A 27259-nucleotide genomic window follows, 5' to 3' on the forward strand; every position below is an offset into this window, starting at 1 on the left:
TTATGTCCTAATCCTTCTTCAAAGAAGGAACGTCTTTTGCATAATCTAGACGTATTCCGTGCCTTGAAGTTTTACTTACAGGCTACTAAAGATTTTTGCCAAACATCTAACCTGTTTGTTGTTTACTCTGGACAGAGGAGAGGTCAGAAGGCCTCGGCGACCTCTCTTTCTTTTTGGCTTCGGAGTATAATCCGTTTAGCCTATGAGACTGCTGGACAGCAGCCTCCTGAAAGGATTACAGCTCATTCTACTAGAGCTGTGGCTTCTACCTGGGCCTTTAAAAATGAGGCCTCTGTTGAACAGATTTGCAAGGCTGCAACTTGGTCTTCCCTTCATACTTTTTCCAAATTTTACAAATTTGATACTTTTGCTTCTTCGGAGGCTGTTTTTGGGAGAAAGGTTCTACAGGCAGTGGTTCCTTCCGTTTAAGTTCCTGCCTTGTCCCTCCCATCATCCGTGTACTTTAGCTTTGGTATTGGTATCCCACAAGTAATGGATGATCCGTGGACTGGATACACTTAACAAGAGAAAACATAATTTATGCTTACCTGATAAATTTATTTCTCTTGTAGTGTATCCAGTCCACGGCCCGCCCTGTCCTTTTCAGGCAGGTCTAAATTTTAATTAAACTACAGTCACCACTGCACCCTATGGTTTCTCCTTTCTCGGCTTGTTTCGGTCGAATGACTGGATATGGCAGTGAGGGGAGGAGCTATATAGCAGCTCTGCTGTGGGTGATCCTCTTGCAACTTCCTGTTGGGAAGAATATCCCACAAGTAATGGATGATCCGTGGACTGGATACACTACAAGAGAAATAAATTTATCAGGTAAGCATAAATTATGTTTTTATTTGGGACTTCTGTTTGGAGGGTTCACTTGGTTTATTTGGCGTTTTTTATAACCCACATGGTTCAAGGTTCGTTTTGCAACTTTCTGTGTAGGCCCCAGCTACATCGTGTAGAAGAGGGACGGGGCCTATTTTCGCGCCTCAGTTGCGCATTTATTTTGCATAGGCAAGCAGCAAGCCACAACAGAAGGGTCCTGGAGCACTTCTAAGGGCCTAATCAAAGCTTCATTTCCACATTTTTGATCCTTGATGGCAGGTATGCGCCACAGCAGGGTACTGACAAGGGTTTTACCGGGTTTTTAACTCTTTTTAATCCGGTTTTCTCATTTAATGGGTAATTGCCTTAATATTTGTGGTGCAATCTTCCTAAAGCTTGAGAGGTATACTGTAAAAATTTTGGAGTTATTTTAAGCAGTTTTGCAGTTTGTGTATGCCTTTTTTTCTCTTAAAAACACAGTACCGTTTTTGCAAATTGTATTTTTTTCATTAAATAAAGTGTTTTCCAAGCTTGCTTGCCTCATTACTAGCCTGTTAAACATGTCTGACATTGAGGAAACTCATTGTTCAATTTGTTTAGAAGCCATTGTGGAAACCCCTCTTAGAATGTGTCCCACTTGTACTGATATGTCTATAAATTGCAAACAGCATATTTTGACTTATAAAAGTTTGGCATTAGATGATTCTCAGACAGAAGGTAATCAGGTTTTGCCATCTAGTTCTCCCCAAGTGTCACAACCAGTAACGCCCGCACAAGCGACGCCAAGTACTTCTAGTTCGTCTAATTCTTTCACCTTGCAAGATATGGCCTCAGTTATGAATACTACCCTCACAGAGGTTTTATCTAAGCTGCCAGGGTTGCAAGGGAAGCGCAGTAGATCTGGGTTAAGATCAAATGCTGAGCCTTCTGACGCTTTAGTAGCCGTATCCGATATTCCCTCACAATGTTCGGAAGTAGGGATGAGGGATTTGCTATCTGAGGGAGAGATTTCTGATTCTGGAAAGATGTTCCCTCATACTGATTCAGATATGACGGCATTTAAATTTAAGCTAGAGCACCGTTTATTGCTCAGGGAGGTTTTAGCGACTCTGGATGATTGTGACCCTATTGTAGTTCCAGAGAAATTGTGTAAAATGGACAAATATTTAGAGGTTCCTGTTTACACTGATGTTTTTCCGGTTCCTAAGAGGATTTCGGACATTGTTACTAAGGAGTGGGATAGACAATGTATTCCGTTCGCTCCCCCTCCTGTTTTTAAGAAAATGTTTCCCGTATCTGACACCATAAAGGACTCATGGCAGACAGTCCCTAAGGTGGAGGGAGCTATTTCTACTCTAGCTAAGCGTACAACTATACCTATTGAAGACAGTTGTGCTTTCATTGATCCTATGGATAAAAAATTAGAGGGTCTCCTAAAGAAAAATTTTGTTCATCAAGGTTTTCTTCTTCAACCTATAGCGTGCATTGTTCCTGTAACCACTGCAGCTGCATTTTGGTTTGAGGCTCTCGAAGAGGCTCTTCAGATGGAAACCCCACTAGATGATATTCTGGACAGAATTAAGGCTCTTAAGTTAGCTAATTCTTTTATTACAGACACCGCTTTTCATCTTGCTAAATTAGCGGCAAAGAATTCAGGTTTTGCCATTTTAGCGCGTAGAGCGTTATGGCTTAAGTCCTGGTCGGCCGATGTGTCATCTAAATCTAAGCTTTTGACCATCCCTTTCAAAGGTAAGACCCTATTCGGGCCTGCACTGAAAGAGATCATTTCAGACATCACTGGAGGAAAGGGTCATGCCCGCCCTCAAGATAAGTCAAATAAGACAAGGACCAAACAAAATAATTTTTGTTCCTTTCGAAACTTCAAGGGTGGTCCCGCTTCCTCTTCCCCGGCTGCAAAGCAAGAGGGGAACTTTGCTCAATCCAAGCCAACCTGGAGACCTAACCAGGCTTGGAACAAGGGTAAACAGGCCAAAAAGCCTGCTGCTGCCACTAAGACAGCATGAAGGGGTAGCCTTCTAATAGGGGCAGACTCTCTCTCTTTGCTCAGGCCTGGGCAAGAGACGTTCAGGACTCCTGGGCCGTAGAAATTGTAACCCAGGGGTATCTCCTAGATTTCAAAGATTCTCCAAGGGGGAGGTTCCATCTTTCTCAATTGTCTGTAAACCCGACAAAAAGAGAGGCGTTCTTACGCTGTGTAGAAGACCTTTTTACCATGGGAGTGATCTGCCCAGTTCCAAAAGCAGAACAGGGGCAAGGTTTCTACTCCAATCTGTTTGTGGTTCCCAAAAAAGAGGGAACCTTCAGACCAATTCTAGATCTCAAGATCCTAAACCAATTCCTAAGAATTCCATCCTTCAAGATGGAGACCATTCGGACTATTTTACCAATGATCGAGGAGGGTCAATATATGACTACCGTGGCTCTAAAGGATGCATATCTACACATTCCTATCCACAAAGATCATCACCAGTTCCTCAGGTTTGCCTTTCTGCACAGGCATTACAAGTTTGTGGCTCTTCCCTTCGGGTTGGCCACGGCGCCAAGAATCTTCACAAAGGTGCTAGGATCCCTTCTAGCGGTCCTAAGGCCACGGGGCATAGCAGTGGCACCTTATCTAGACGACATCTTAATTCAAGCGCCGACTTTCCAACTTGCCAAGTCTCACACGGGCTTAGTGTTGGCCTTTCTAAGATCTCATGGGTGGAAGGTGAACGTGAAAAGAGTTCCCTTATTCCTCTCACAAGAGTTCCATTCCTGGGAACTCTGATAGATTTGGTGGACATGAAAATTTTTCTGACGGAGGTCAGGAAATCAAAGATTTTAACCACCTGCCGAGCTCTTCATTCCATTCCTCGGCCGTCAGTGGCTCAGTGTATGGAGGTAATCGGACTTATGGTAGCGGCAATGGACATAGTTCCGTTTGCTCGCTTGCATCTCAGACCACTGCAACTATGCATGCTGAAACAGTGGAATGGGGATTATGCAGATTTATCTCCTCGGATAAAGCTGGATCAAGAGACCAGAGACTCTCTTCTTTGGTGGTTGTCACAGGATCACCTGTCCAGGGGAATGTGTTTCCGCAGGCCAGCGTGGGTTATTGTGATGACGGACGCCAGCCTCCTGGGCTGGGGTGCGGTCTGGAATTCCCTGAAAGCACAGGGTTTGTGGACTCAGGAGGAGGCCCTCCTACCGATAAATATTCTGGAATTAAGAGCGATATTCAATGCTCTTCAGGCGTGGCCTCAGCTGGCTTCAGCCGGATTCATCAGGTTTCAGTCGGAAAACATCACGACTGTAGCTTATATCAATCATCAGGGGGGGAACAAGGAGTTCCTTGGCGATGATAGAAGTTTCCAGGATAATCCGATGGGCAGAGACTCACTCTTGCCATTTTTCAGCGATCTATATCCCAGGGGTAGAGAACTGGGAGGCAGATTTTCTATGTCGTCAGACTTTTCATCCGGGGGAGTGGGAGCTCCATCCGGAGGTGTTTGCTCAACTGGTTCAGCTATGGGGCACACCAGAATTGGATCTGATGGCGTCTCGTCAGAACGCCAAACTTCCTTGTTACGAATCCAGGTCCAGGGACCCTCAGGCAGTACTGATAGATGCTCTAGCTGTACCCTGGTCGTTCAACCTGGCTTATGTGTTTCCACCTTTCCCTCTCCTTCCGCGTCTGATTGCCAGAATCAAACAGGAGAGAGCCTCAGTGATTTTGATAGCACCTGCGTGGCCACGCAGGACTTGGTATGCAGACCTGGTGAACATGTCATCTCTGCCACCATGGACTCTGCCACTGCGACAGGACCTTCTAATTCAGGGTCCGTTCAAGCATCCAAATCTATTTTCTTTGCAACTGATTGCTTGGAGATTGAACGCTTGATTTTATCAAAGCGGGGTTTCTCTGAGTCGGTCATAGATACCTTGATTCAGGCTCGAAAGCCTGTCACCAGGAAAATCTATCATAAGATATGGCATAAATATCTTTTTTGGTGCGAATCCAAAGGCTACTCATGGAGTAAGATCAGGATTCCTAGGATTTTGTCCTTTCTTCAAGAAGGATTGGAAAAAGGATTGTCAGCTAGTTCCCTAAAGGGACAGATATCTGCTTTGTCTATCCTATTGCATGAGCGTCTGGCGGATGTCCCAGACGTTCAGGCTTTTTTTCAGGCTTTAGTTAGAATCAAGCCTGTGTTTAAACCTGTTGCTCTGCCATGGAGTCTAAATTTAGTTCTTAATGTTCTTCAGGGGGTTCCGTTTGAACCCATGCATTCCATAGATATTAAGCTTTTATCTTGGAAAGTTCTGTTTCTAGTTGCTATCTGTTCAGCACGAATAGTTTCTGAACTATCTGCATTACAATGCGACTCGCCTTATCTTTTTTTCCATGCTGATAAGGTGGTTTTGCGTACCAAACCTGGGTTCCTCCCTAAGGTTGTTTCTAACAGGAATATCAATCAGGAAATTGTTGTTCCTTCTCTGTGTCCTAATCCTCCTTCTAAGAAGGAACGTCTGTTGCACAACTTGGACGTGGTTCGTGGCTTGAAGTTTTATTTGCAGGCAACCAAAGTTTTTCGCCAATCATCTTCTTTGTTTGTTGTCTATGCTGGAAAGCGTAGAGGTCAAAAGGCTACGGCTACCTCTTTTTCCTTTTGGCTGAAGAGCATCATCCGTTTGGCTTATGAGACTGCTGGACAGCAGCCTCCTGAAAGAATTACAGCTCACTCCACTAGAGCTGTGGCTTCCACATGGGCTTTTAAAAATGATGCTTCTGTTGAAAAGATTTGTAAGGCTGCGACTTGGTCTTCAATTCATACCTTTTCCAAATTTTCCAAATTTGATACTTTTGCTTCTTCAGAGGCTATTTTTGGGTGAGAGGTTTTGCAAGCAGTGGTGCCTTCCGTTTAGGTTCCTGTCTTGTCCCTCCCTTCATCCGTGTCCTAAAGCTTTGGTATTGGTATCCCACAAAATTTATGCTTACCTGATAAATTTCTTTCTTTTGCAATGTAGCGAGTCCACGGCCCGCCCTGTCTTTTCAAGACAGATAGTATTTTTTTATGTAAACTTCAGTCACCTCTGCACCTTATAGTTTCTCCTTTTCTTCCTTGGCCTTCGGTCAAATGACTGGGGGGTGGAGTTAAGGGGGGAGCTATATAGACAGCTCTGCTGTGGTGCTCTCTTTGCTACTTCCTGTCAGGAAGGACAATTTCCCACAAGTTAGGATGAATCCGTGGACTCGGTACATCGCAAAAGAAAGAAATTTATCAGGTAAGCATAAATTTTGTTGTTTCAATCTACTAGGCCTCATTAGTGATGGGCAGCAATGTACTTTTATACACGATAAGCAAGAGGTTTGTGTTTGGATCTCCCTGTCAGTTGTATCAATACAAATCACAGGGCAGAGGTGCTCAACAAGGCCCGAGTCACCTACAAGACAGAGGGTGGTTCGGGTAGCCGGCCTGGCATCATCATAACTATCACCTCCTTCACTATCAATCATATGATATTTATGAATAAAAAATTGGTTGATTGCAATACAACAATATTATATACATTTATTATATATTTTAAATTAATCGTGCACTGCTAACTTTATATGATGAATCTGCGGCTGGTTCTTTAGCCATCAGGGATTTCATAGTTTGCATTTATTTGAAGATCATCTAATGTAGGTAGAGTTTTAGCTCAGAATTAGCACTTGACTTGTTATTTAAAAACAAACAGCATTTTATTTTAGCAAAATTAAAAGTCATATTATATAATAGTAATGTACTATTATATTTGACTTTTAATTTGGCTAAAATAAATTGCTTTTTTTAAATAACAAGTGCTGATTCTAAACTTATATGCGACTTTTAATTTGACTAAAATAAAATGCTGTTTTTAAATAACAAGTGCTGATTCTAAACTTATATGCGACTTTTAATTTGGTTAAAATAAAATGCTGTTTTTAAAAGTGCCGATTCTGAGCTGAAACTCTACATTAATTATGATTCAGATAGAACATACAATTTTAAACAACGTTCCAAATTACTTCTATTATGAAATTTGCTTCATTCTCTTGTCATCCATTGCTGAAGGAAGCTTTGCACTACTGGCAGCAAGTGAACACATCTAGTTAGCCAATCACAAGAGACAAAAGTGTGCAGGTAACAATCAGCATCTAGCTTCGACTGGTGTATGATATGTGCGTATTCTTTTTCAACAAGGGATACTAAGAGAACGAAGCACATTTGAAAATAGAAGTGAATTTAAAAGTTTCTTTAAATTACAGGCTGTATCTGAATCATGCAAGTTTAATTTGGCTTTCCTATCCCTTTAATGTTTTATCAGTAAAAACGTATAACTGTTTTTCAGTGGTATTTATTTTGTTTGGTGCACACAGTAGGAGATTTGTGGTTGTGGCCAGCCAGGCCAGGGCACTTTGTGCTTTTCTGAATGTGCTGTGCATCATGTAATCTGTTTTTTGGCCCTGCGCAGGGGGGGGAGGGGGGGGGGCTAATAACCGTCTGAGTCAGGGGCCCAAAAATCTCTGGTTGCAGCCCTGTTCAGTAGGATCTTGTTCCCCGGAAAGTCTGCAAAATTTGAAAATGGAAGTAAATTGGAAAGTGTCTTAAAATTGCATACGCTTTCTGATTTATAAAAGTTTATTTTGACTTGTGTCCCTTTAATCAAAAAACATCCTGACCCTTTAGTTAGTTTGGATGCTGGCAGACCTGAGTATAAATAGATGATCCTTTCCACCAAAGGCTGCTTCCGAAGAAGCAAACACATAAAAAAGGTAAAATTAGAAGAAGTATGCAAAGAAGACAAAGTTGCTGCTTTGCAAATTTGATCAGCTGAAGCTTCATTCTTGAGAACCCAATTGGCAACTGATCTAGTAGAATGAGCTGTAATTCTCTAAGCTTTGTGAATTTAAAATCTCAACCAAAAAAACAGAGAAATAACAGAGGCTTTCTGACCTTTCCTGGAGTCAGGAAAAATAACAAATAGACTATCTAAGTCTTTCTGAAATCTTAAGTAGCCTCAACATAATATTCAAAGCTCTTACCACATCCAAAGAATGTAAAGACCCTTCAAGCGTATTCTTAAAATTAGGACACAAAAAGGAACAACAATTTCCTTATTGATGTTGTTAGAATTCACAACTTTAGGCACAAATTGAAATGAAGACTGCAAAACCGCTTTATCTTGATGGGAAATGAGATAAAGAGACTCACAAGGGTGAGCAGACAATACAGAAACTGTTCAAGAAGAAGAGAGAGACAAAATAAATTACACTTTCCAAGAAAGTAATTTAATGTCCGGAAAATGCATAGACTCAAAAGGAGGAGCCTGTAAAATTTTCAAAACCAAAATTGAGACTCCAATGAGGAGAAATATAATTAAAACAGGTTTACTATGAATCAAAGCCTGAACAAAATAGTGAATATCAGGAAGTTTAGCAATTTTTTATGAAATAAGACAGAGCAGAAATTTGTCCTTTCAAAGAATTTGCAGACAAAACGTTTATACAAACCATCCTGAACAAACTGTAAAATCCTAGGAATTCTAAAAGAATGCCAAGAATAATCAGTAGAACATCATGAAATATAGGTTTTCCAAACCCGAAAATGAATTCACATCGAAACAGACTTACCTGTATCATAGTGCTAACAACTTAGTCAGAGAAACCTCTATGACTAAACACTTAAGCGTTCAATTTCCAAGCCTTGAGATTTGAGATCCTGATGGAAAAAACAGCCCCTGAAACAGAAGGTCTGGCCTTAAATGAAGTAACCAAGGCTGGCAACTGGACATCCTGACAAGGTCTGCATACCAAAACCTGAGAGACCAAGCTGGTGCTATCAGAAACACATAAGATTGTTCCATTATGATCTTGGAGATCACCCATTGAAAAAGAACCAGAGGCTGAAAACAGTAAGCAGGTTGGTGAAAACTAAGAAACTGCTAGAGTATCCACCATTTCCGTCTAAGGATCCGTGGACCTGAAAAGGTATCTGGAAAGCTTCTTGTTTAGATGGGAGACCCTCAGATCTATTTCTGGAAGACCCCACATCTGAACAAGATGTAAAAAACACATCTGGATGGAGAGCACTCCCCCAGATATAAAGTCTGACGGCTGTGATAATTCCTTTCCCAATTGTCTATAACTGAGATATGAATCGCAGAAATTTAGACAAGTTGGATTCCGTCCAAGAAAGTATCCGAGATACTTCCTCCATAACTGAAGGACTGCAAGTCCCTCCTTGATGATTGACAAATGCCACTGTTGTGATATTGTCTGTTTAAAAAACAAATGTAAAAGTTGTCTCTTCAATAGAGGCCACGCCTGAAGAGCCCTGAAAATAGCATGAAGTTCTAAAGTATTGATTGGTAACCTCGCCTCTTGAGGTTTCCAAACCGCAAGTGCTGTCAGAGACTCTTACAGCTCCCTCACTTGCTTCTGTTGAGAATACATTCCAGGTAGGACAAACAAATGAGGCCCCCTGAACAATAAGGTGATAGCCCAATCACCAAATCAGAGAGAAAAAAAGTGTTGGGCTCTAAGTATACCAGTTGTGATAACTGAAAATAATCCCTACACCTATGCTGCAACATGCAAAGCTATAAAGGCCCCAAACGAAAATGAGCAAAGAGGATTGTACCTGATGCTGCAGTCATGAAACCAAAAACTTCCATGCACATAAGCACTGAAGGAAAAAATAGAGACTGAAGGTTTAGACAAACTAAAATTAACTTCAATCATCTCCAGTCTATCAGAGAAAGAACCATAGATACTAAAATGTATCTGGACACTCTCTTGTCTTAGGAATCAAGAAACACTATTGTAAATTGATCCTCTAACCAAGTCTTGAAGAAACCACACTAGTTGTATCAAGTGAGATTCTGCTGAATGAAAAGATTAAAGCTAGTACCAAATATCATCCAAATAAGGAAACACTGCAATACCCTGCTCTCTGAATACAGATAGGGCACCAAGAATCTTTGAAAAGAATCTCTGAGCTGTCGCTAGCCCAAAAAAGACAAGCGACAAATTGGTAATGCAAACCCAAACTCCGTTCCTGCAGAGGAACTGCAACCATCGCCCCTGAAAACTCTAAATCTGAAACACATTTCAGAAAAACCCGAGCTTTCACAGGGGTTGTTATAACATGGAAAGGAATCTTCTCATGGGAGGTTTTTTTTCTGAAACCTATTCGATACCCCTGAGAAAACAATATTCTGAATCCACTGATTTGAACAGAAACTGTCCAAATGTGTTGAAAACAATTTAATCTGCCCCCCACCACCACCACCACCACCAGTAGAACTGGTTAAAAGGCTGCACCTTCATGCAGTGAAGGGGCTTAAATTTGTTAAATTACAAGGCTTGGAATTATTCAAATTTAGAAAAAAAATCTAAAATCAGAGCCAGAGGCTTTAGGGGAATGAAAAAAACAATTGAGTTTAAAAATTATCCTTAGATGTCTTAACTTGGGGCAGAAAAGGCTCCCTTTCCCCCAGTAATAGAGGAGATAATAAAATCCAATAGAAAATCTTTAAAAATTACTATCCTAAAATAATAACGCCTAGATTTAGAGTTTGGCGTTAGCCGTCAAAAGCAGCGTTAAGGGCTCCTAACGCTGCTGTTTACCGCCCACTGGTATTTAGAGTCAGCCAGGAAAGGGTCTAACGTTCACTTCCAAGCCGCGACTTTTCCATATCGCAGATCCCCTTACGCCAATTGCGTATCCTATCTTTTCAATGGGATCTTCCTAACGCTGGTATTTAGAGTCTTGGCTGAAGTGAGCGGTAGAGCCTCTACCGACAAGACTCCATCCGCAGGAAAAAGTCAGTAGTTAAGAGCTTTCTGGGCTAACGCCGGTTTATAAAGCTCTTAACTACTGTGCTCTAAAGTACACTAACACCCATTAACTACCTATGTACCCCTAAACCGAGGCCCCCCCACATCGCCGCCACTATAATAAAAATTTGTAACCCTTAATCTGCCGACCGCACATCGCCGCCACCTACATTATCCCTATGAACCCCTAATATGCTGCCCCTAACATCGCCGACACCTACATAATATTTATTAACCCCTAATCTGCCTCCCCCCAATGTCGCCGCTACCTACCTACACTTATTAACCCCAAATCTGCCAACCGGACCTCGCCACTACTCTAATAAATGTATTAACCTCTAAAGCTAAGCCTAACACCCCCGTTAAATATAATTTTAATCTAACGAAATAAATTAAATATTATTAACTAAAGTATTCCTATTTAAAACTAAATACTTACCTGTAAAATAAACCCTAATATAGCTACAATATAACAAATAATTATATTGTATCTATTTTAGGATTTATATTTATTTTACAGGCAACTTTGTATTTATTTTAACTAGGTACAATAGCTATTAAATAGTTATTTACTATTTAATAGCTACCTAGTTAAAATAATTACCAAATTACCTGTAAAATAAATCCTAACCTAAGTTACAATTAAACCTAACACTACACTATCAATAAATAAATTAAATCAATTACCTACAATTAAATAAACTAAACTAAATTACAAAAAAAACCACACTAAATTACAAAAAATAAAAAAAGATTACAATAATTTTAAGCTAATTACACCTACTCTAAGCCCCCTAATAAAATAACAAAGCCCCCCAAAATAAAAAAAATTACCTACCCTAATCTAAATTTAAAAAGTTAACAGCTCTATTTCCTTACCAGCCCTTAAAAGGGTTTTTTGCGGGGCATGCCCCAAAGAAATCAGCTCTTTTGCCTGTAAAAAAAAAACACAATACCACCCCCCAACATTACAACCCACCACCCACATACCGCTACTCTAACCCAAACCCCCCTTAAATAAACCTAACACTACCCCCTCTGAAGATCTCCCTACCTTGAGCCGTGTTCACCCAGCCAGACACCGATGGACCAAAAGAGGGCATCCGGAGCGGCAGAAGTCTTCATCCTATCCGGGCAGAAGAGGACATCCGGACCGGTAGACATCTTCATCAAGCAGCATCTTCTATCTTCATCCATCCGGAGCGGAGCCATCTTCTTCCAGCCGACGCGGATCCATCCTTCTTCCACGACGCCTACTCGCCGAATGAAGGTTCCTTTAAATGACGTCATCCAAGATGGCGTCTCTCGAATTCCGATTGGCTGATAGAATTCTATCAGCCAATCGGAATTAAGGTAGGAAAAATCTGATTTGCTGATTGAATCAGCCAATCAGATTAAAGTTCAATCGGATTGGCTGATCCAATCAGCCAATCAGATTGAGCTCGCATTCTATTGGCTGATCGGAACAGCCAATAGAATGCAAGATTGGATCAGCCAATCCGATTGAACTTGAATCTGATTGGCTGATTCAATTAGCCAATCAGATTTTTCCTACCTTAATTCCGATTGGCTGATAGAATTCTACCGAATGTCCTTTTCTGCCCGGATAGGATGAAGACTTGTGCCGCTCCGGATGCCCTCGTTTGGTCCATTGGTGCCCGGCTGGGTGAACACGGCTCAAGGTAGGGAGATCTTCAGGGGGGTAGTGTTAGGTTTATTTAAGGGGGGTTTGGGTTAGAGTAGGGGTATATGGGTGGTGGGTTGTAATGTTGGGGGGTGGTATTGTGTTTTTTTTTTACAGGCAAAAGAGCTGATTTCTTTTTGGCATGCCCTGCAAAAAGCCCTTTTAAGGTGTGATTAGCTTAAAATTATTGTAATCTTTTTTTATTTTTTGTAATTTAGTTTAGTTTATTTAATTGTAGGTACTTGTAGTTAATTGATTTAATTTATTTATTGATAGTGTAGTGTTAGGTTTAATTGTAACTTAGGTTAGGATTTATTGTACAGGTAATTTTGTAATTATTTTAACTAGGTAGCTATTAAATAGTAAATAACTATTTAACAGCTATTGTACCTAGTTAAAGGGACACTCAGGTTAAATTAAATTAAATTTTCATGATTCAGATACAGCATGTCATTTTAAACATCTTTCCAATTTACTTCAATTAAAAAAAATGTGCACAGTCTTTTATATTTACAATTTTTGAGTCACCAGATCCTACTGAGCATGTGCAAGAATTCACAGACTATACGTATATGCATTTGTGATTGGCTGATTGCTATCACATGGTACAAAGGGAGTGGAAATATACATAACTTTGAAATTTGTTATTAAAAAATCTACTACTCATTTGAAGTTCAGACTATGTGCTATTGCATTGTCTTGTTATCTTGCATTTGTTGATTATGCAAATCTAATGTGTTGACTGGTCCTTTAAAATAACTACAAAGTTGCCTGTAAAATAAATATAAATCCTAAAATAGCTACAATATACTTATTTGTTATATTGTAGCTATATTAGGGTTTATTTTACAGGTAAGTATTTAGCTTTAAATAGGAAGACTTTAGTTAATAATATTTAATTTATTTTGTTAGATTAAAATTATATTTAACTTAGGGGGTGTTAGGGTTAGGGTTAGACTTAGCTTTAGGGGTTAATACATTTATTAGAGTAGCGACGAGGTCCGGTCGGCAGATTAGGGATAAAATATAACAAGTGCAACATAGTTGCGCTGAAGAAATAAAATCTGCTAAATTAAACAATATACACACTTAGCTTTGGTAGAAATTGTGTACATGCAGCATAGTTTCTACAGTAACATCAGAGGCAGGATCAGTTTGAGACATCTTAAAAAATATAACATAAAAAGAAATAACATTTAAACAAAATATCCAATTTCCACAAAATAGCAGTTTCAGGAATGGGAAAAAATGCTTATATGAAAAACAAAAGCAAATATCATAGCTCTCTGTAACAAATGAAAGCAGAAAGCAAAAGAGTGAGAGACCAAAAATGACGCCAACAAAGATGACGCAAATGCTGAGAAAAAAACTTTTGGCTCCAAGGTTAACAGGAAATTACACAATTTGCATCATAACCGGGGCAACTTCGCGCCCAATAAATTTGCGTCAACAAAGACGCAAGAAATGATGTGACTCGCGTCACAACAAACGCAACCTCCGCAGCAAGAATGACGCAATAAATAGAAGCATTTTGCACCATCACGAGCCTAATTAGTCCGCGAAAATATAAAAAAAACAAGACCGAAGTTACATCTAGCTGGAACCTCAGGTAAGAAAAAAATTTACTAAATTTCTCCCAAACATAATTTTCCATGCTTAAACAAAGGGAAATAAACATAGACCTGACTCATGGCAAATATATGCAATATATATTTAAAACTTTAAAAATATAAAGTGCCAAACATAGCTGAGAGTGTCTTAAAAAAGATATATACTTACCTGAAGACACCCATCCACATATAGCAGACAGCCAAACCAGTACTGAAACATATCAGCAGGGGTAATGGTAGAGGAGTATAATGTCAATCTGTAAAGGGAGGTGGCAGATGAATCCCCACGATCGAATTTACAGAGAGCCTTAGAATAGATTTCCCATAGGTGAAAACATGGTATCATCAGGCAATACTCCCTTCACATTCCTCAGACAAGCACTGTATTTTGAGAGGAACTGGGCTTCAAAATGCTTAGAAGCGCCTTTCACAGAAGAAATCAAGCATGACTTGCTTCACTATCCTCCAATGAAGGCAAAGTTTGTAAAACTGAAGTATGAGTTAGGTGGGAGGTGTATTTATAGGCATTTGAGCTTTGGGAAAGGTAGGAATGTATATCCCAAATGTCACTAGCTCATAGACTCTTGCCACTTACATGAAAGAAAGATTTTTTTTTTTTTACTTGAGTGTCCCTTTATTCAAAAAATATCCTGACCTTTTAGTTAGTTTGGATGCTGACATACCTGAGTATAATAGATGTCAACTTTCCAAAACTTAGTTGTAATTGGCTACTGGAATTTTTGCCAACATTTTTAAACAAATATTCTTGATTGTTTTTTTCCCCCATGCGTGTGCTACCATAAATAATGCTTTTCTTTATGTGTACGCCTGAAGTGTCTGTGTTCAGGATTAAGTTATATTATAATAAACGGCTCTAGTAAGCACTTTGTCAGGTTTAAAAGTACTAGGCCTTGACTTTATAATGACATGATTTTGTCATTGCGTTAATTTTTGATATTCTCAAATTTTGTTATTAATTTTAAATCATTCTTTTCATTAATAGGGGCTTGAAAGTTGCTTAAAAGGTCCAGACAATTACAACAGCCAAGTTCTAATAGAAGCTACAGTAATCACACTTACTAAATTGCAGCCACTTCTTAATAAGGTAAGAAATGAACGTGTTTTCATAGGATGTTTATTCCCCCCCCCCCCCAATTATATCAACACCTTCATTCTTTCATATGTTCCAACATTAAAGGGACATTCCAGTGGTTTTTGAAAAACAGATTATTTAAAAGATTAGGCTATTTTAATCTGTGTACTTTCCACTGCCCATTGAAACTGACTGTTTTCTGCCCAATGACGAGTGGCATATGAGCGACTGTCAGTGCCACTGAACATGCGCACATTAGATCAGCTGACATTTGGCTACATCAGGGCTAAGCAGAGAGGAAGAATATATCCTAGACAAGGTGCAATCTTTGTGTGCATATTTAAGAGAAAAAAAACAGAGTTTCTTTATAGATTTGCCTGCACATCGCTTCTCCCCTTTTGAGAGCAGTATGGTGCTTTGTTTTTTTGTGTTGTTTTTTATTTTACAAAACAAATTTGTTTGTGTCTGCATACAACTATGAAGTGAATCAAATGTGCCGCCAATTCCTTGTGTAATCATGTGGAATGGTTATATGTTTCGTGAACAGTGGCTGCTTCAAATCTTTATTCAGAAGCAAAAGCAATATAACTGCACTCAAAGCAGACAAGTCTGTAAAGCTATGCGCTATGCACACACTTTGTCTGTTAGAAATATGTAGGTGCAGCTACACACATAGAACAACAGAAGCCTCTTGTAGTCTGTCATATCTGCAAATGTGTAAAATCATCAGACGGGGAGAAAAAAACAGGCATTAGGGGTGGTTGGACATAATGATGAAGATGATAATTTTTTATTCATAGAGGTAATGAATTCACTTATTTATAATTGTTTTACAAGTTGTTAATTATCAAAATGCATGCGCTGAAAAATAAAGTTTAATCTAAAATAAGTGCTTTATTATGTCCCTTTAAATTAAAGGGACCATAAACTACAAGAAATTTCTGTTGTGCTGCTATAGAATAACATATCTGCCAACGTTAACATCCTATTTACTGCAATTATTTTTTAGTAGCCATTCTCCACCCTCCATTTGGAGGCAACAAGGCTAGCCACTATCATAAAATTAGTATAGAATGCATTTGCATTTTGCAGTTATCCGATAAAGCCAAATAGGGATATATATGTAGCATGGTTAGCCTTGATAAGTCAGAGTGCATTTCAAGTTGTGAGAATTAGAAATTGGTCAATTTTCAGAGCTAAATTATATGTTAAGGGGGGCAAAATAAATAATGAAAACTTATTGCAAAGTTTTGTTAAATTCTGCATAAACTAAACATTTTATATAAAATTCTCAAGGTGTTTACTGTTCCATTAAAGCACATGTCTCTTAATATAAAAATACTTTTGGATGTTTTTTCCTAGGAATCTCCTATGCACAAAGCCCTGTTTTGGGTTGCTATGGCAGTACTGCAATTGGATGAAGTTAACCTTTATTCAGCAGGTACAGCACTTCTTGAGCAAAATTTGCACACATTGGACAGCCTTCGAGTCTTCAATGACAAGGTAGGCAATTTTGAGTCAGCTACTAAATTTGCAATTTATTGTAATGCGCAAATATAAAAAACTATCTGAGGATCTAGAATATACCTAAATTGTATTATCTATCTAGTGTATTTCAACTACTCATAATATAGGCTAACAAATTAGAGACTAGGACAGAAAAAGGAATATGTTCTTGTGGGCCCATCTTGTCCATAAATTTATCTCTTTAAAGTGTATGCTTAGATGCCAAAGAGAGTTGTGAGAATTTGCCACAATACCTTGCAGTCCTCTAACAGCCACACAATAAATAAAAAAATCACAATTGAGTACTTGCCAAGGGGCATAAAATATTAATATGGAGATTATGCAGTTATTGCATGTGACATACTGTAATTCTGTTGGTTTTACACAAAGATCTGGCAAAATTGTAACTGTGCAGCACATGATGTTTACATTTATACATTTTATACTTTGAGTAAAATTACTGTTTAGCAAAAGTTTCACTTAGATAGGTCAAGGTTATTTTTCATGAGATATCTCTAATAATTAGTGATTTAATTAGTAATTTTATTGCGGTTCATGTTCTGAATTTTACCCTCTAAGTTCTTTTTGTTGAGTTCTCCAACAAAAACACTTGTTTTATCGATATATATTTTTCATTTCTAGATGATGACTTTCAAACTCATCCAGCAATTTTTATATTCATGTTTTGGTGTTCAGTTGTCTCTATATTTGATTCAGGGTTTTATCCTGTCCTGCTTATGTGGAAATCTAGAAGGATAAAGTAAAACATAATTTATTTTTCAGAGTCCAGAAGAGGTGTTCATGGAGATCAGAAATCCTTTGGAGGAATGGCATTGTAAACAAATGGATCATTTTGTTGGGCTTAATTTTAACTCTAACTTTAACTTTGCACTAGTTGGACACTTGCTGAAAGGTGAGATCTGTCATAAATAATATATATATGTGTAACACTACAAACTAAGTGTATGTAATTGTAATATATTAATTGTACCAAATCTTTCTGGACACATTCCTTTGTTTTTTGACTAAAATGAGCCTGTATGAGACTGCTTATGAAAAATTATGTTTAATTATGAAAACCTTTTAAAGGAACATTAAACCCAAAACATTTCTTTCATGATTCAGATAGAAGATTCAATTTTAAACAACTTTCCAATTTACTTCTCTTATCTAATTTGCTTTATACTTCAGATATCCTTTGTTGAAGAAATAGCAATGCACATGGGTGAGCCAATCACGAGGCATCTATGTGCAGCCACCAATCAGCAGCTACTGAGCCTATCTAGATATGCTTTTCAGCAAAGGATATCGATTGAATGAAGCATATTAGGTGATAAAAATAAATTAGAAAGTTGTTTAAAATGATATACTCTTTCTCTTGTAAGATGTATCGAGTCCACGGATTCATCCATACTTGTGGGATATTCTCATTCACTACAGGAAGTGGCAGAGAGAGCACTCACAGCAAAGCTGTCTATATAGCTCCTCCCTTAGCTCCACCCCCCAGTCATTCTCTCTGCCTGCTTAACTGCTAGGAAGGGCAAAGTGAGTATGGTGACAAAAATGTTAGTTTTTATTTTCTCAAGCAAAAGTTTGTTATTTTAAATGGTACCGGTGTGTACTATTTAATCTCTGGCAGAAAAGGGATGAAGATTTCTGCAAGAAGGATGATGATCTTAGCATTTTTTAACTAAGATCCGCTGCTGTTCTCACAAGGGCTGAAGAGTACAGGAAAACTTCAGTTGGGGGAACAGTTTGCAGGCTAAACTGCATTAAGGTATGTTCAGTCTATTTTTTTCTAGACAGACTGTGTTATTTCTAGAAAAGGCTGGCATTATCCCCATGAGGGAAAGGTAAGCTGTATTCAGTAGAAGAGGAATCCAAGCTTGCATAAAGGGCTCATAGTTACTGGTGACACTAATAGGAAAAAACGTTTTGGTTTAATTATAAATAAAAGGTTTTTTTCTTGCAAGGTGTATCCAGTCCACGATTCATCCTTACTTGTGGGATATTCTCATTCCCTACAGGAAGTGGCAAAGAGAGCACACAGCAGAGCTGTCCATATAGCTCCCCCCCTAGCTCCACCCCCCAATCATTCTCTTTGCCGGTTCTGGCAGCAGGGCCTCTCTACGGGAGGGTAAAGTGAATGTGGATTTTCACAAAAGTGCTAGGGTCCCTTCTGGCGGTATTAAGACCGCGGGGCATTGCAGTAGCACCTTATTCGGACGACATCTTAATACAGGCGTCGTCTTTTCCCAGAGCCAAGGCTCATACGGAGATTGTTCTGGCCTTTCTAAGGTCTCACGGGTGGAAGGTGAACATCGAAAAAAGTTCTCTGTCCCCGCTCACAAGGGTTCCCTTCCTGGGAACATTAATAGACTCAGTAGAAATGAAAATATTTCTGACGGAGGTCAGAAAGTTAAAGCTTTTAACTACTTGCCGAGTTCTTCATTCCATTCCTCGGCCGTCTGTAGCTCAGTGCATGGAGGTAATCGGATTAATGGTAGCGGCAATGGACGTAGTCCCTTTTGCTCGAATACATCTCAGACCACTGCAACTGCGCATGCTCATACAGTGGAATGGAGATTATGCAGATTTGTCTCCTCAGATACAACTGGACCAGAAAACCAGATATTCTCTTCTCTGGTGGTTGTCTCAGGATCACCTGTCTCAGGGAATGTGCTTCTGCAGACCGGAGTGGGTCATTGTCACGACCTACGCCAGTCTGTTAGGCTGGGGCACGGTCTGGGACTCCCTGAAAGCTCAGGGCCTATGGTCTCGGGAAGAGTCTCTTCTCCCGATAAACATTTTGGAACTGAGAGCGATATTCAACAGGCTTCAGGCATGGCCTCAACTAGCGGCGGCCAAATTCATCAGATTTCATTCGGACAACATCACGACTGTGGCGTAAATCAATCATCAGGGGGGAACAAAGAGTTCCCTAGCGATGAAGGAAGTAACCAAAATAATCAGGTGGGCGGAGGATCACTCCTGCCATCTATCTGCAATTCACATCCCAGGTGTAGACAACTGGGAGGCGGATTTTCTAAGTCGTCAGACTTTTCACCCGGGGGAGTGGGAACTCCACCCGGAAGTTTTTGCTCAGCTGACCCAGCTATGGGGTATTCCAGAATTGGATCTGATGGCGTCCCGTCAGAAATCCAAACTTCCTCTCTACGGATCCAGGTCCAGGGACCCCAAGGCGGCATTGATAGATCCTTCAATCTGGCTTATGTCTTTCCACCGTTTCCCCTTCTCCCTCGTCTGGTAGCCAGAATCAAACAGGAGAAGGCTTCGGTAATTCTGATAGCGCCTGCGTGGCCACGCAGGACTTGGTATGCAGACCTAGTGGACATGTCATCTGTCCCACCTTGGACACTGCCAACGAGGCAGGATCTTCTAATTCAGGGTCCATTCAAGCATCCAAATCTAGTTTCTCTGCAGCTGACTGCTTGGAGATTGAACGCTTAATTCTGTCAAAGCGTGGTTTCTCTGAATCAGTTATAGATACTTTGATTCTGGCTAGAAAGCCTGTAACCAGGAAAATTTACCATAAGATATGGCGGAAATATCTTTGTTGGTGTGAATCCAAGGGTTACTCCTGGAGTAAGATTAGGATTCCAAGGATATTGTATTTTCTCCAAGAAGGATTGGAGAAAGGCTTGTCAGCTAGTTCCTTAAAGGGACAGATATCTTCTCTGTCTATCCTTTTACACGAGCGTCTTGCATAGGTACCAGACGTTCAAGCGTTTGCTCAGGCTTCAGTCAGAATCAAGCCTGTTTATAAACCCGTGGCTCCGCCATGGAGTCTAAATTTAGTTCTTTCAGTTCTTCAAGGGGTTCCGTTTGAACCTTTACATTCCATAGATATTAAGTTATTATCTTGGAAAGTTTTGTTTTTGGTAGCTATATCTTCTGCTCGAAGAGTTTCAGAATTGTCTGCTTTGCAGTGTAATTCACCCTATCTGGTGTTCCATACAGATAAGGTAGTTTTGCGTACCAAACCTGGTTTTCTTCCTAAAGTTGTTTCTAATAAGAATATTAACCAGGAAATCATTGTTCCTTCCCTGTGTCCTAATCCAGCTTCAAAGAAGGAACGGCTATTACACAATCTTGATGTGGTTCGTTCTTTGAAATTCTATTTGCAAGCAACCAAGGATTTCAGACAAACATCATCCTTGTTTGTTGTCTATTCTGGTAAGAGGAGAGGTCAGAAAGCTACTGCTACCTCTCTTTCCTTCTGGCTGAAAAACATCATCCGATTGGCTTATGAGACTGCTGGAGTGGACAGCAGCCTCCTGAACGAATTACAGCTCATTCCACCAGAGCTGTGGCTTCTACATGGGCTTTCAAGAATGAGGCTTCTGTTGAACAGATTTGTAAGGCAGCGACTTGGTCTTCACTGCATACTTTTGCCAAATTTTACAAATTCGATATTTTTGCTTCTTCGGAGGCTATTTTTGGGAGAAAGGTTTTGCAAGCAGTGGTGCCTTCCGTTTAGGTTACCTGTCTTGTTCCCTCCCTTCATCCGTGTCCTAAAGCTTTGGTATTGGTATCCCACAAGTAAGGATGAATCCGTGGACTGGATACACCTTGCAAGAGAAAACAGAATTAATGCTTACCTGATAAATTACTTTCTCTTGCGGTGTATCCAGTCCACGACCCGCCCTGGCAATTAAGTCAGGTTAATAAAAAAAAATTTGTTTAAACTACAGTCACCACTGCACCCTATGGTTTCTCCTTTTCTCCTAACCTTCGGTCGAATGACTGGGGGGTGGAGCTAGGGGGGGAGCTATATGGACAGCTCTGCTGTGTGCTCTCTTTGCCACTTCCTGTAGGGAATGAGAATATCCCACAAGTAAGGATGAATCCGTGGACTGGATACACCGCAAGAAAAAGTAATTTATCAGGTAAGCTTAAATTCTGTTTTTTGAGGGACTTTAAGGGGTTTTTGTGGCTTTTTTAAGGGTTATTAACCCACATGGCTAGTTTAAGAAACACTCTGTGGTGTTTTCTTTCATGTAATTAGCAAGAGTCCATGAGCTAGTGACGTATGGGATATACATTCCTACCAGGAGGGGCAAAGTTTCCCAAACCTCAAAATGCCTATAAATACACCCCTCACCACACCCACAATTCAGTTTTACAAACTTTGCCTCCTATGGAGGTGGTGAAGTAAGTTTGTGCTAGATTCTACGTTGATATGCGCTCCGCAGCAAGTTGGAGCCCGGTTTTCCTCTCAGCGTGCAGTGAATGTCAGAGGGATGTGAGGAGAGTATTGCCTATTTGAATGCAGTGATCTCCTTCTACGGGGTCTATTTTATAGGTTCTCTGTTATCGGTCGTAGAGATTCATCTCTTACCTCCCTTTTCAGATCGACGATATACTCTTATTTATATACCATTACCTCTGCTGATTTTTCGTTTCAGTACTGGTTTGGCTTTCTACAAACATGTAGATGAGTGTCCTGGGGTAAGTAAATCTTATTTTCTGTGACACTCTAAGCTATGGTTGGGCACTTTATTTATAAAGTTCTAAATATGTGTATTCAAACATTTATTTGCCTTGACTCAGGATGTTCAACATTCCTTATTTTCAGACAGTCAGTTTCATATTTGGGATAATGCATTTGAATCAATTTTTTTCTTACCTTAAAATTTGACTCTTTTTTCCCTGTGGGCTGTTAGGCTCGCGGGGGCTGAAAATGCTTCATTTTATTGCGTCATTCTTGGCGCGGACTTTTTTGGCGCAAAAAAATCTTTTTTGTTTCCGGCGTCTTACGTGTCGCCGGAAGTTGCGTCATTTTTTTGACGTCCTTTTGCGCCAAAAATGTCGGCGTTCCGGATGTGGCGTCATTTTTGCCGCCAAAAAGCATTTAGGCACCAAATAATGTGGGCGTCGCTTTTTGTCTCCACATTATTTCAGTCTCATTTTTTCTTTGCTTCTGGTTACTAGAAGCTTGTTTATTGGCATTTTTTTCCCATTCCTGAAACTGTCATTTAAGGAATTTGATCAATTTTGCTTTATATGTTGTTTTTTCTCTTACATATTGCAAGATGTCTCACGTTGCATCTGAGTCAGAAGATACTTCAGGAAAATCGCTGTCTAGTGCTGGAACTACCAAAGCTAAGTGTATCTGCTGTAAACTTTTGGTAGCTATTCCTCCGGCTGTTGTTTGTATTAATTGTCATGACAAACTTGTTAAAGCAGATAATATTTCCTTTAGTAATGTACCATTGCCTGTTGCAGTTCCTTCAACATCTAAGGTGCAGAATGTTCCTGATAACATAAGATATTTTGTTTTTGAATCCATCAAGAAGGCTATGTCTGTTATTTCTCCTTCTAGTAAACATAAAAAATCTTTTAAAACTTCTCTCTCTACAGATGAATTTTTAAATGAACATCATCATTCTGATTCTGATGACTCTTCTGGTTCAGAGGATTCTGTCTCAGAGATTGATGCTGATAAATCTTCATATTTATTTAAAATGGAATTTATTCGTTCTTTACTTAAAGAAGTACTAATTGCTTTAGAAATAGAGGATTCTGGTCCTCTTGATACTAATTCTAAACGTTTAGATAAGGTATTTAAATCTCCTGTGGTTATTCCAGAAGTTTTTCCTGTTCCTAATGCTATTTCTGAAGTAATTTCCAGAGAATGGGATAAATTGGGTAATTCATTTACTCCTTCTAAACGTTTTAAGCAATTATATCCTGTGCCGTCTGACAGATTAGAATTTTGGGACAAAATCCCTAAAGTCGATGGGGCTATTTCTACCCTTGCTAAACGTACTACTATTCCTACGTCAGATGGTACTTCGTTTAAAGATCCTTTAGATAGGAAAATTGAATCCTTTCTAAGAAAAGCTTATCTGTGTTCAGGTAATCTTCTTAGACCTGCTATATCATTGGCTGATGTTGCTGCAGCTTCAACTTTTTGGTTGGAGACTTTAGCGCAACAAGTAACAGATCATGATTCTCATAATATTATTATTCTTCTTCAGCATGCTAATAATTTTATCTGTGATGCCATTTTTGATATTATCAGAGTTGATGTCAGGTTTATGTCTCTAGCTATTTTAGCTAGAAGAGCTTTATGGCTTAAAACTTGGAATGCTGATATGGCTTCTAAATCAACTCTACTTTCCATTTCTTTCCAGGGTAACAAATTATTTGGTTCTCAGTTGGATTCTATTATCTCAACTGTTACTGGTGGGAAAGGAACTTTTTTACCACAGGATAAAAAATCTAAGGTTAAAAACAGGGCTAATAATCGTTTTCGTTCATTTCGTTTCAACAAAGAACAAAAGCCTGATCCTTCATCCTCAGGAGCAGTTTCAGTTTGGAAACCATCTCCAGTCTGGAATAAATCCAAGCCTTCTAGAAAGGCAAAGCCTGCTTCTAAGTCCACATGAAGGTGCGGCCCTCATTCCAGCTCAGCTGGTAGGGGGCAGGTTACGTTTTTTCAAAGAAATTTGGAGCAATTCTGTTCACAATCTTTGGATTCAGAACATTGTTTCAGAAGGGTACAGAATTGGTTTCAAGATGAGACCTCCTGCAAAGAGATTTTTTCTTTCCCGTGTCCCAGTAAATCCAGTGAAAGCTCAAGCATTTCTGAATTGTGTTTCAGATCTAGAGTTGGCTGGAGTAATTATGCCAGTTCCAGTTCTGGAACAGGGGATGGGGTTTTATTCAAATCTCTTCATTGTACCAAAGAAGGAGAATTCCTTCAGACCAGTTCTGGATCTAAAAATATTGAATCTATATGTAAGGATACCAACGTTCAAAATGGTAACTGTAAGGACTATCTTGCCTTTTGTTCAGCAAGGGCATTATATGTCCACAATAGATTTACAGGATGCATATCTGCATATTCCGATTTATCCAGATCATTATCAGTTCCTGAGATTCTCTTTTCTGGACAAGCATTACCAGTTTGTGGCTCTGCCGTTTGGCCTAGCTACAGCTCCAAGAATTTTTACAAAGGTTCTCGGTGCCCTTCTGTCTGTAATCAGAGAACAGGGTATTGTGGTATTTCCTTATTTGGACGATATCTTGGTACTTGCTCAGTCTTTACATTTAGCAGAATCTCATACGAATCGACTTGTGTTGTTTCTTCAAGATCATGGTTGGAGGATCAATTCACCAAAAAGTTCATTGATTCCTCAGACAAGGGTAACCTTTCTGGGTTTCCAGATAGATTCAGTGTCCATGACTCTGTCTTTAACAGACAAGAGACGTCTAAAATTGATTTCAGCTTGTCGAAACCTTCAGTCACAATCATTCCCTTTGGTAGCCTTATGCATGGAAATTCTAGGTCTTATGACTGCTGCATCGGACGCGATCCCCTTTGCTCGTTTTCACATGCGACCTCTTCAGCTCTGTATGGTGAATCAATGGTGCAAGGATTACACAAAGATATCTCAATTAATATCTTTAAAACCGATTGTACGACACTCTCTAACGTGGTGGACAGATCACCATCGTTTAATTCAGGGGGCTTCTTTTGTGCTTCCGACCTGGACTGTAATTTCAACAGATGCAAGTCTCACAGGTTGGGGAGCTGTGTGGGGATCTCTGACGGCACAAGGAGTTTGGGAATCTCAGGAGGTGAGATTACCGATCAATATTTTGGAACTCCGTGCAATTTTCAGAGCTCTTCAGTCTTGGCCTCTTCTGAAGAGAGAATCGTTCATTTGTTTTCAGACAGACAATGTCACTACTGTGGCATACATCAATCATCAAGGAGGGACTCACAGTCCTCTGGCTATGAAAGAAGTATCTCGAATTCTGGTTTGGGCGGAATCCAGCTCCTGTCTAATATCTGCGGTTCATATCCCAGGTATAGACAATTGGGAAGCGGATTATCTCAGTCGCCAAACGTTGCATCCGGGCGAATGGTCTCTTCACCCAGAGGTATTTCTTCAGATTGTTCAAATGTGGGAGCCTCCAGAAATAGATCTGATGGCGTCTCATCTAAACAAGAAACTTCCCAGGTATCGGTCCAGATCCCGGGATCCTCAGGCGGAAGCAGTGGATGCATTATCACTTCCTTGGAAGTATCATCCTGCTTATATCTTTCCGCCTCTAGTTCTTCTTCCAAGAGTAATCTCCAAGATTCTGAAGGAATGCTCGTTTGTTCTGCTGGTAGCTCCGGCATGGCCTCACAGGTTTTGGTATGCGGATCTTGTCCGGATGGCCTCTTGCCATCCGTGGACTCTTCCGCTACGACCAGACCTTCTGTCGCAAGGTCCTTTTTTCCATCAGGATCTCAAATCCTTAAATTTAAAGGTATGGAGATTGAACGCTTGATTCTTGGTCAAAGAGGTTTCTCTGACTCTGTGATTAATACTATGTTACAGGCTCGTAAATCTGTATCCAGAGAGATATATTGTAGAGTCTGAAAGACTTATATTTCTTGGTGTCTTTCTCATCATTTTTCTTGGCATTCTTTTAGAATTCCGAGAATTTTACAGTTTCTTCAGGATGGTTTAGATAAAGGTTTATCCGCAAGTTCTTTGAAAGGACAAATCTCTGCTCTTTCTGTTCTTTTTCACAGAAAGATTGCTAATCTTCCTGATATTCATTGTTTTGTACAAGCTTTGGTTCGTATAAAACCTATCATTAAGTCAATTTCTCCTCCTTGGAGTTTGAATTTGGTTCTGGGGGCTCTTCAAGCTCCTCCGTTTGAACCTATGCATTCATTGGACATTAAATTACTTTCTTGGAAAGTTTTGTTCCTTTTGGCAATCTCTTCTGCCAGAAGAGTTTCTGAATTATCTGCTCTTTCTTGTGAGTCTCCTTTTCTGATTTTTCATCAGGATAAGGCAGTGTTGCGAACTTCTTTTGAATTTTTACCTAAAGTTGTGAATTCTAACAACATTAGTAGAGAAATTGTGGTTCCTTCATTATGTCCTAATCCTAAGAATTCTAAGGAGAAATCATTGCATTCTTTGGATGTTGTTAGAGCTTTGAAATATTATGTTGAAGCTACTAAGTCTTTCCGAAAGACTTCTAGTTTATTTGTTATCTTTTCCGGTTCTAGAAAAGGCCAGAAAGCTTCTGCCATTTCTTTGGCATCTTGGTTGAAATCTTTAATTCATCTTGCCTATGTTGAGTCGGGTAAAACTCCGCCTCAAAGGATTACAGCTCATTGTACTAGGTCAGTTTCTACTTCCTGGGCGTTTAGGAATGAAGCTTCGATTGATCAGATTTGCAAAGCAGCAACTTGGTCCTCTTTGCACACTTTTACTAAATTCTACCATTTTGATGTATTTTCTTCTTCTGAAGCAGTTTTTGGTAGAAAAGTACTTCAGGCAGCGGTTTCAGTTTGAATCTTCTGCTTATGTTTTTCATTAAACTTTATTTTGGGTGTGGATTATTTTCAGCAGGAATTGGCTGTCTTTATTTTATCCCTCCCTCTCTAGTGACTCTTGCGTGGAAAGATCCACATCTTGGGTAATCATTATCCCATACGTCACTAGCTCATGGACTCTTGCTAATTACATGAAAGAAAACATAATTTATGTAAGAACTTACCTGATAAATTCATTTCTTTCATATTAGCAAGAGTCCATGAGGCCCGCCCCTTTTTTTGGGGTGGTTATGATTTTTGTATAAAGCACAATTATTCCAATTCCTTATTTTATATGCTTTCGCACTTTTTTATCACC

General features: G+C 39.6%; 1 protein-coding gene across 7 annotated transcripts in view; it reads left to right on the forward strand.

Annotated features, from left to right (window-relative positions):
* Positions 1-27259, forward strand: part of NF1 (neurofibromin 1) — a 1508106-nt gene that overhangs the window by 1220270 nt on the left and 260577 nt on the right. For all 7 annotated transcript variants that reach the window (XM_053707520.1, XM_053707522.1, XM_053707523.1 and 4 more), the window contains 3 exons: positions 14991-15092; positions 16443-16583; positions 17370-17499. In XM_053707520.1, the coding sequence (XP_053563495.1) occupies positions 14991-15092; positions 16443-16583; positions 17370-17499 (373 nt within the window). The remainder of the gene's footprint in view (positions 1-14990; positions 15093-16442; positions 16584-17369; positions 17500-27259) is intronic.

The sequence above is a fragment of the Bombina bombina genome, chromosome 3 (assembly GCF_027579735.1).
Source record: "Bombina bombina isolate aBomBom1 chromosome 3, aBomBom1.pri, whole genome shotgun sequence".
NCBI classification, from domain to species: Eukaryota; Metazoa; Chordata; class Amphibia; order Anura; family Bombinatoridae; genus Bombina; species Bombina bombina.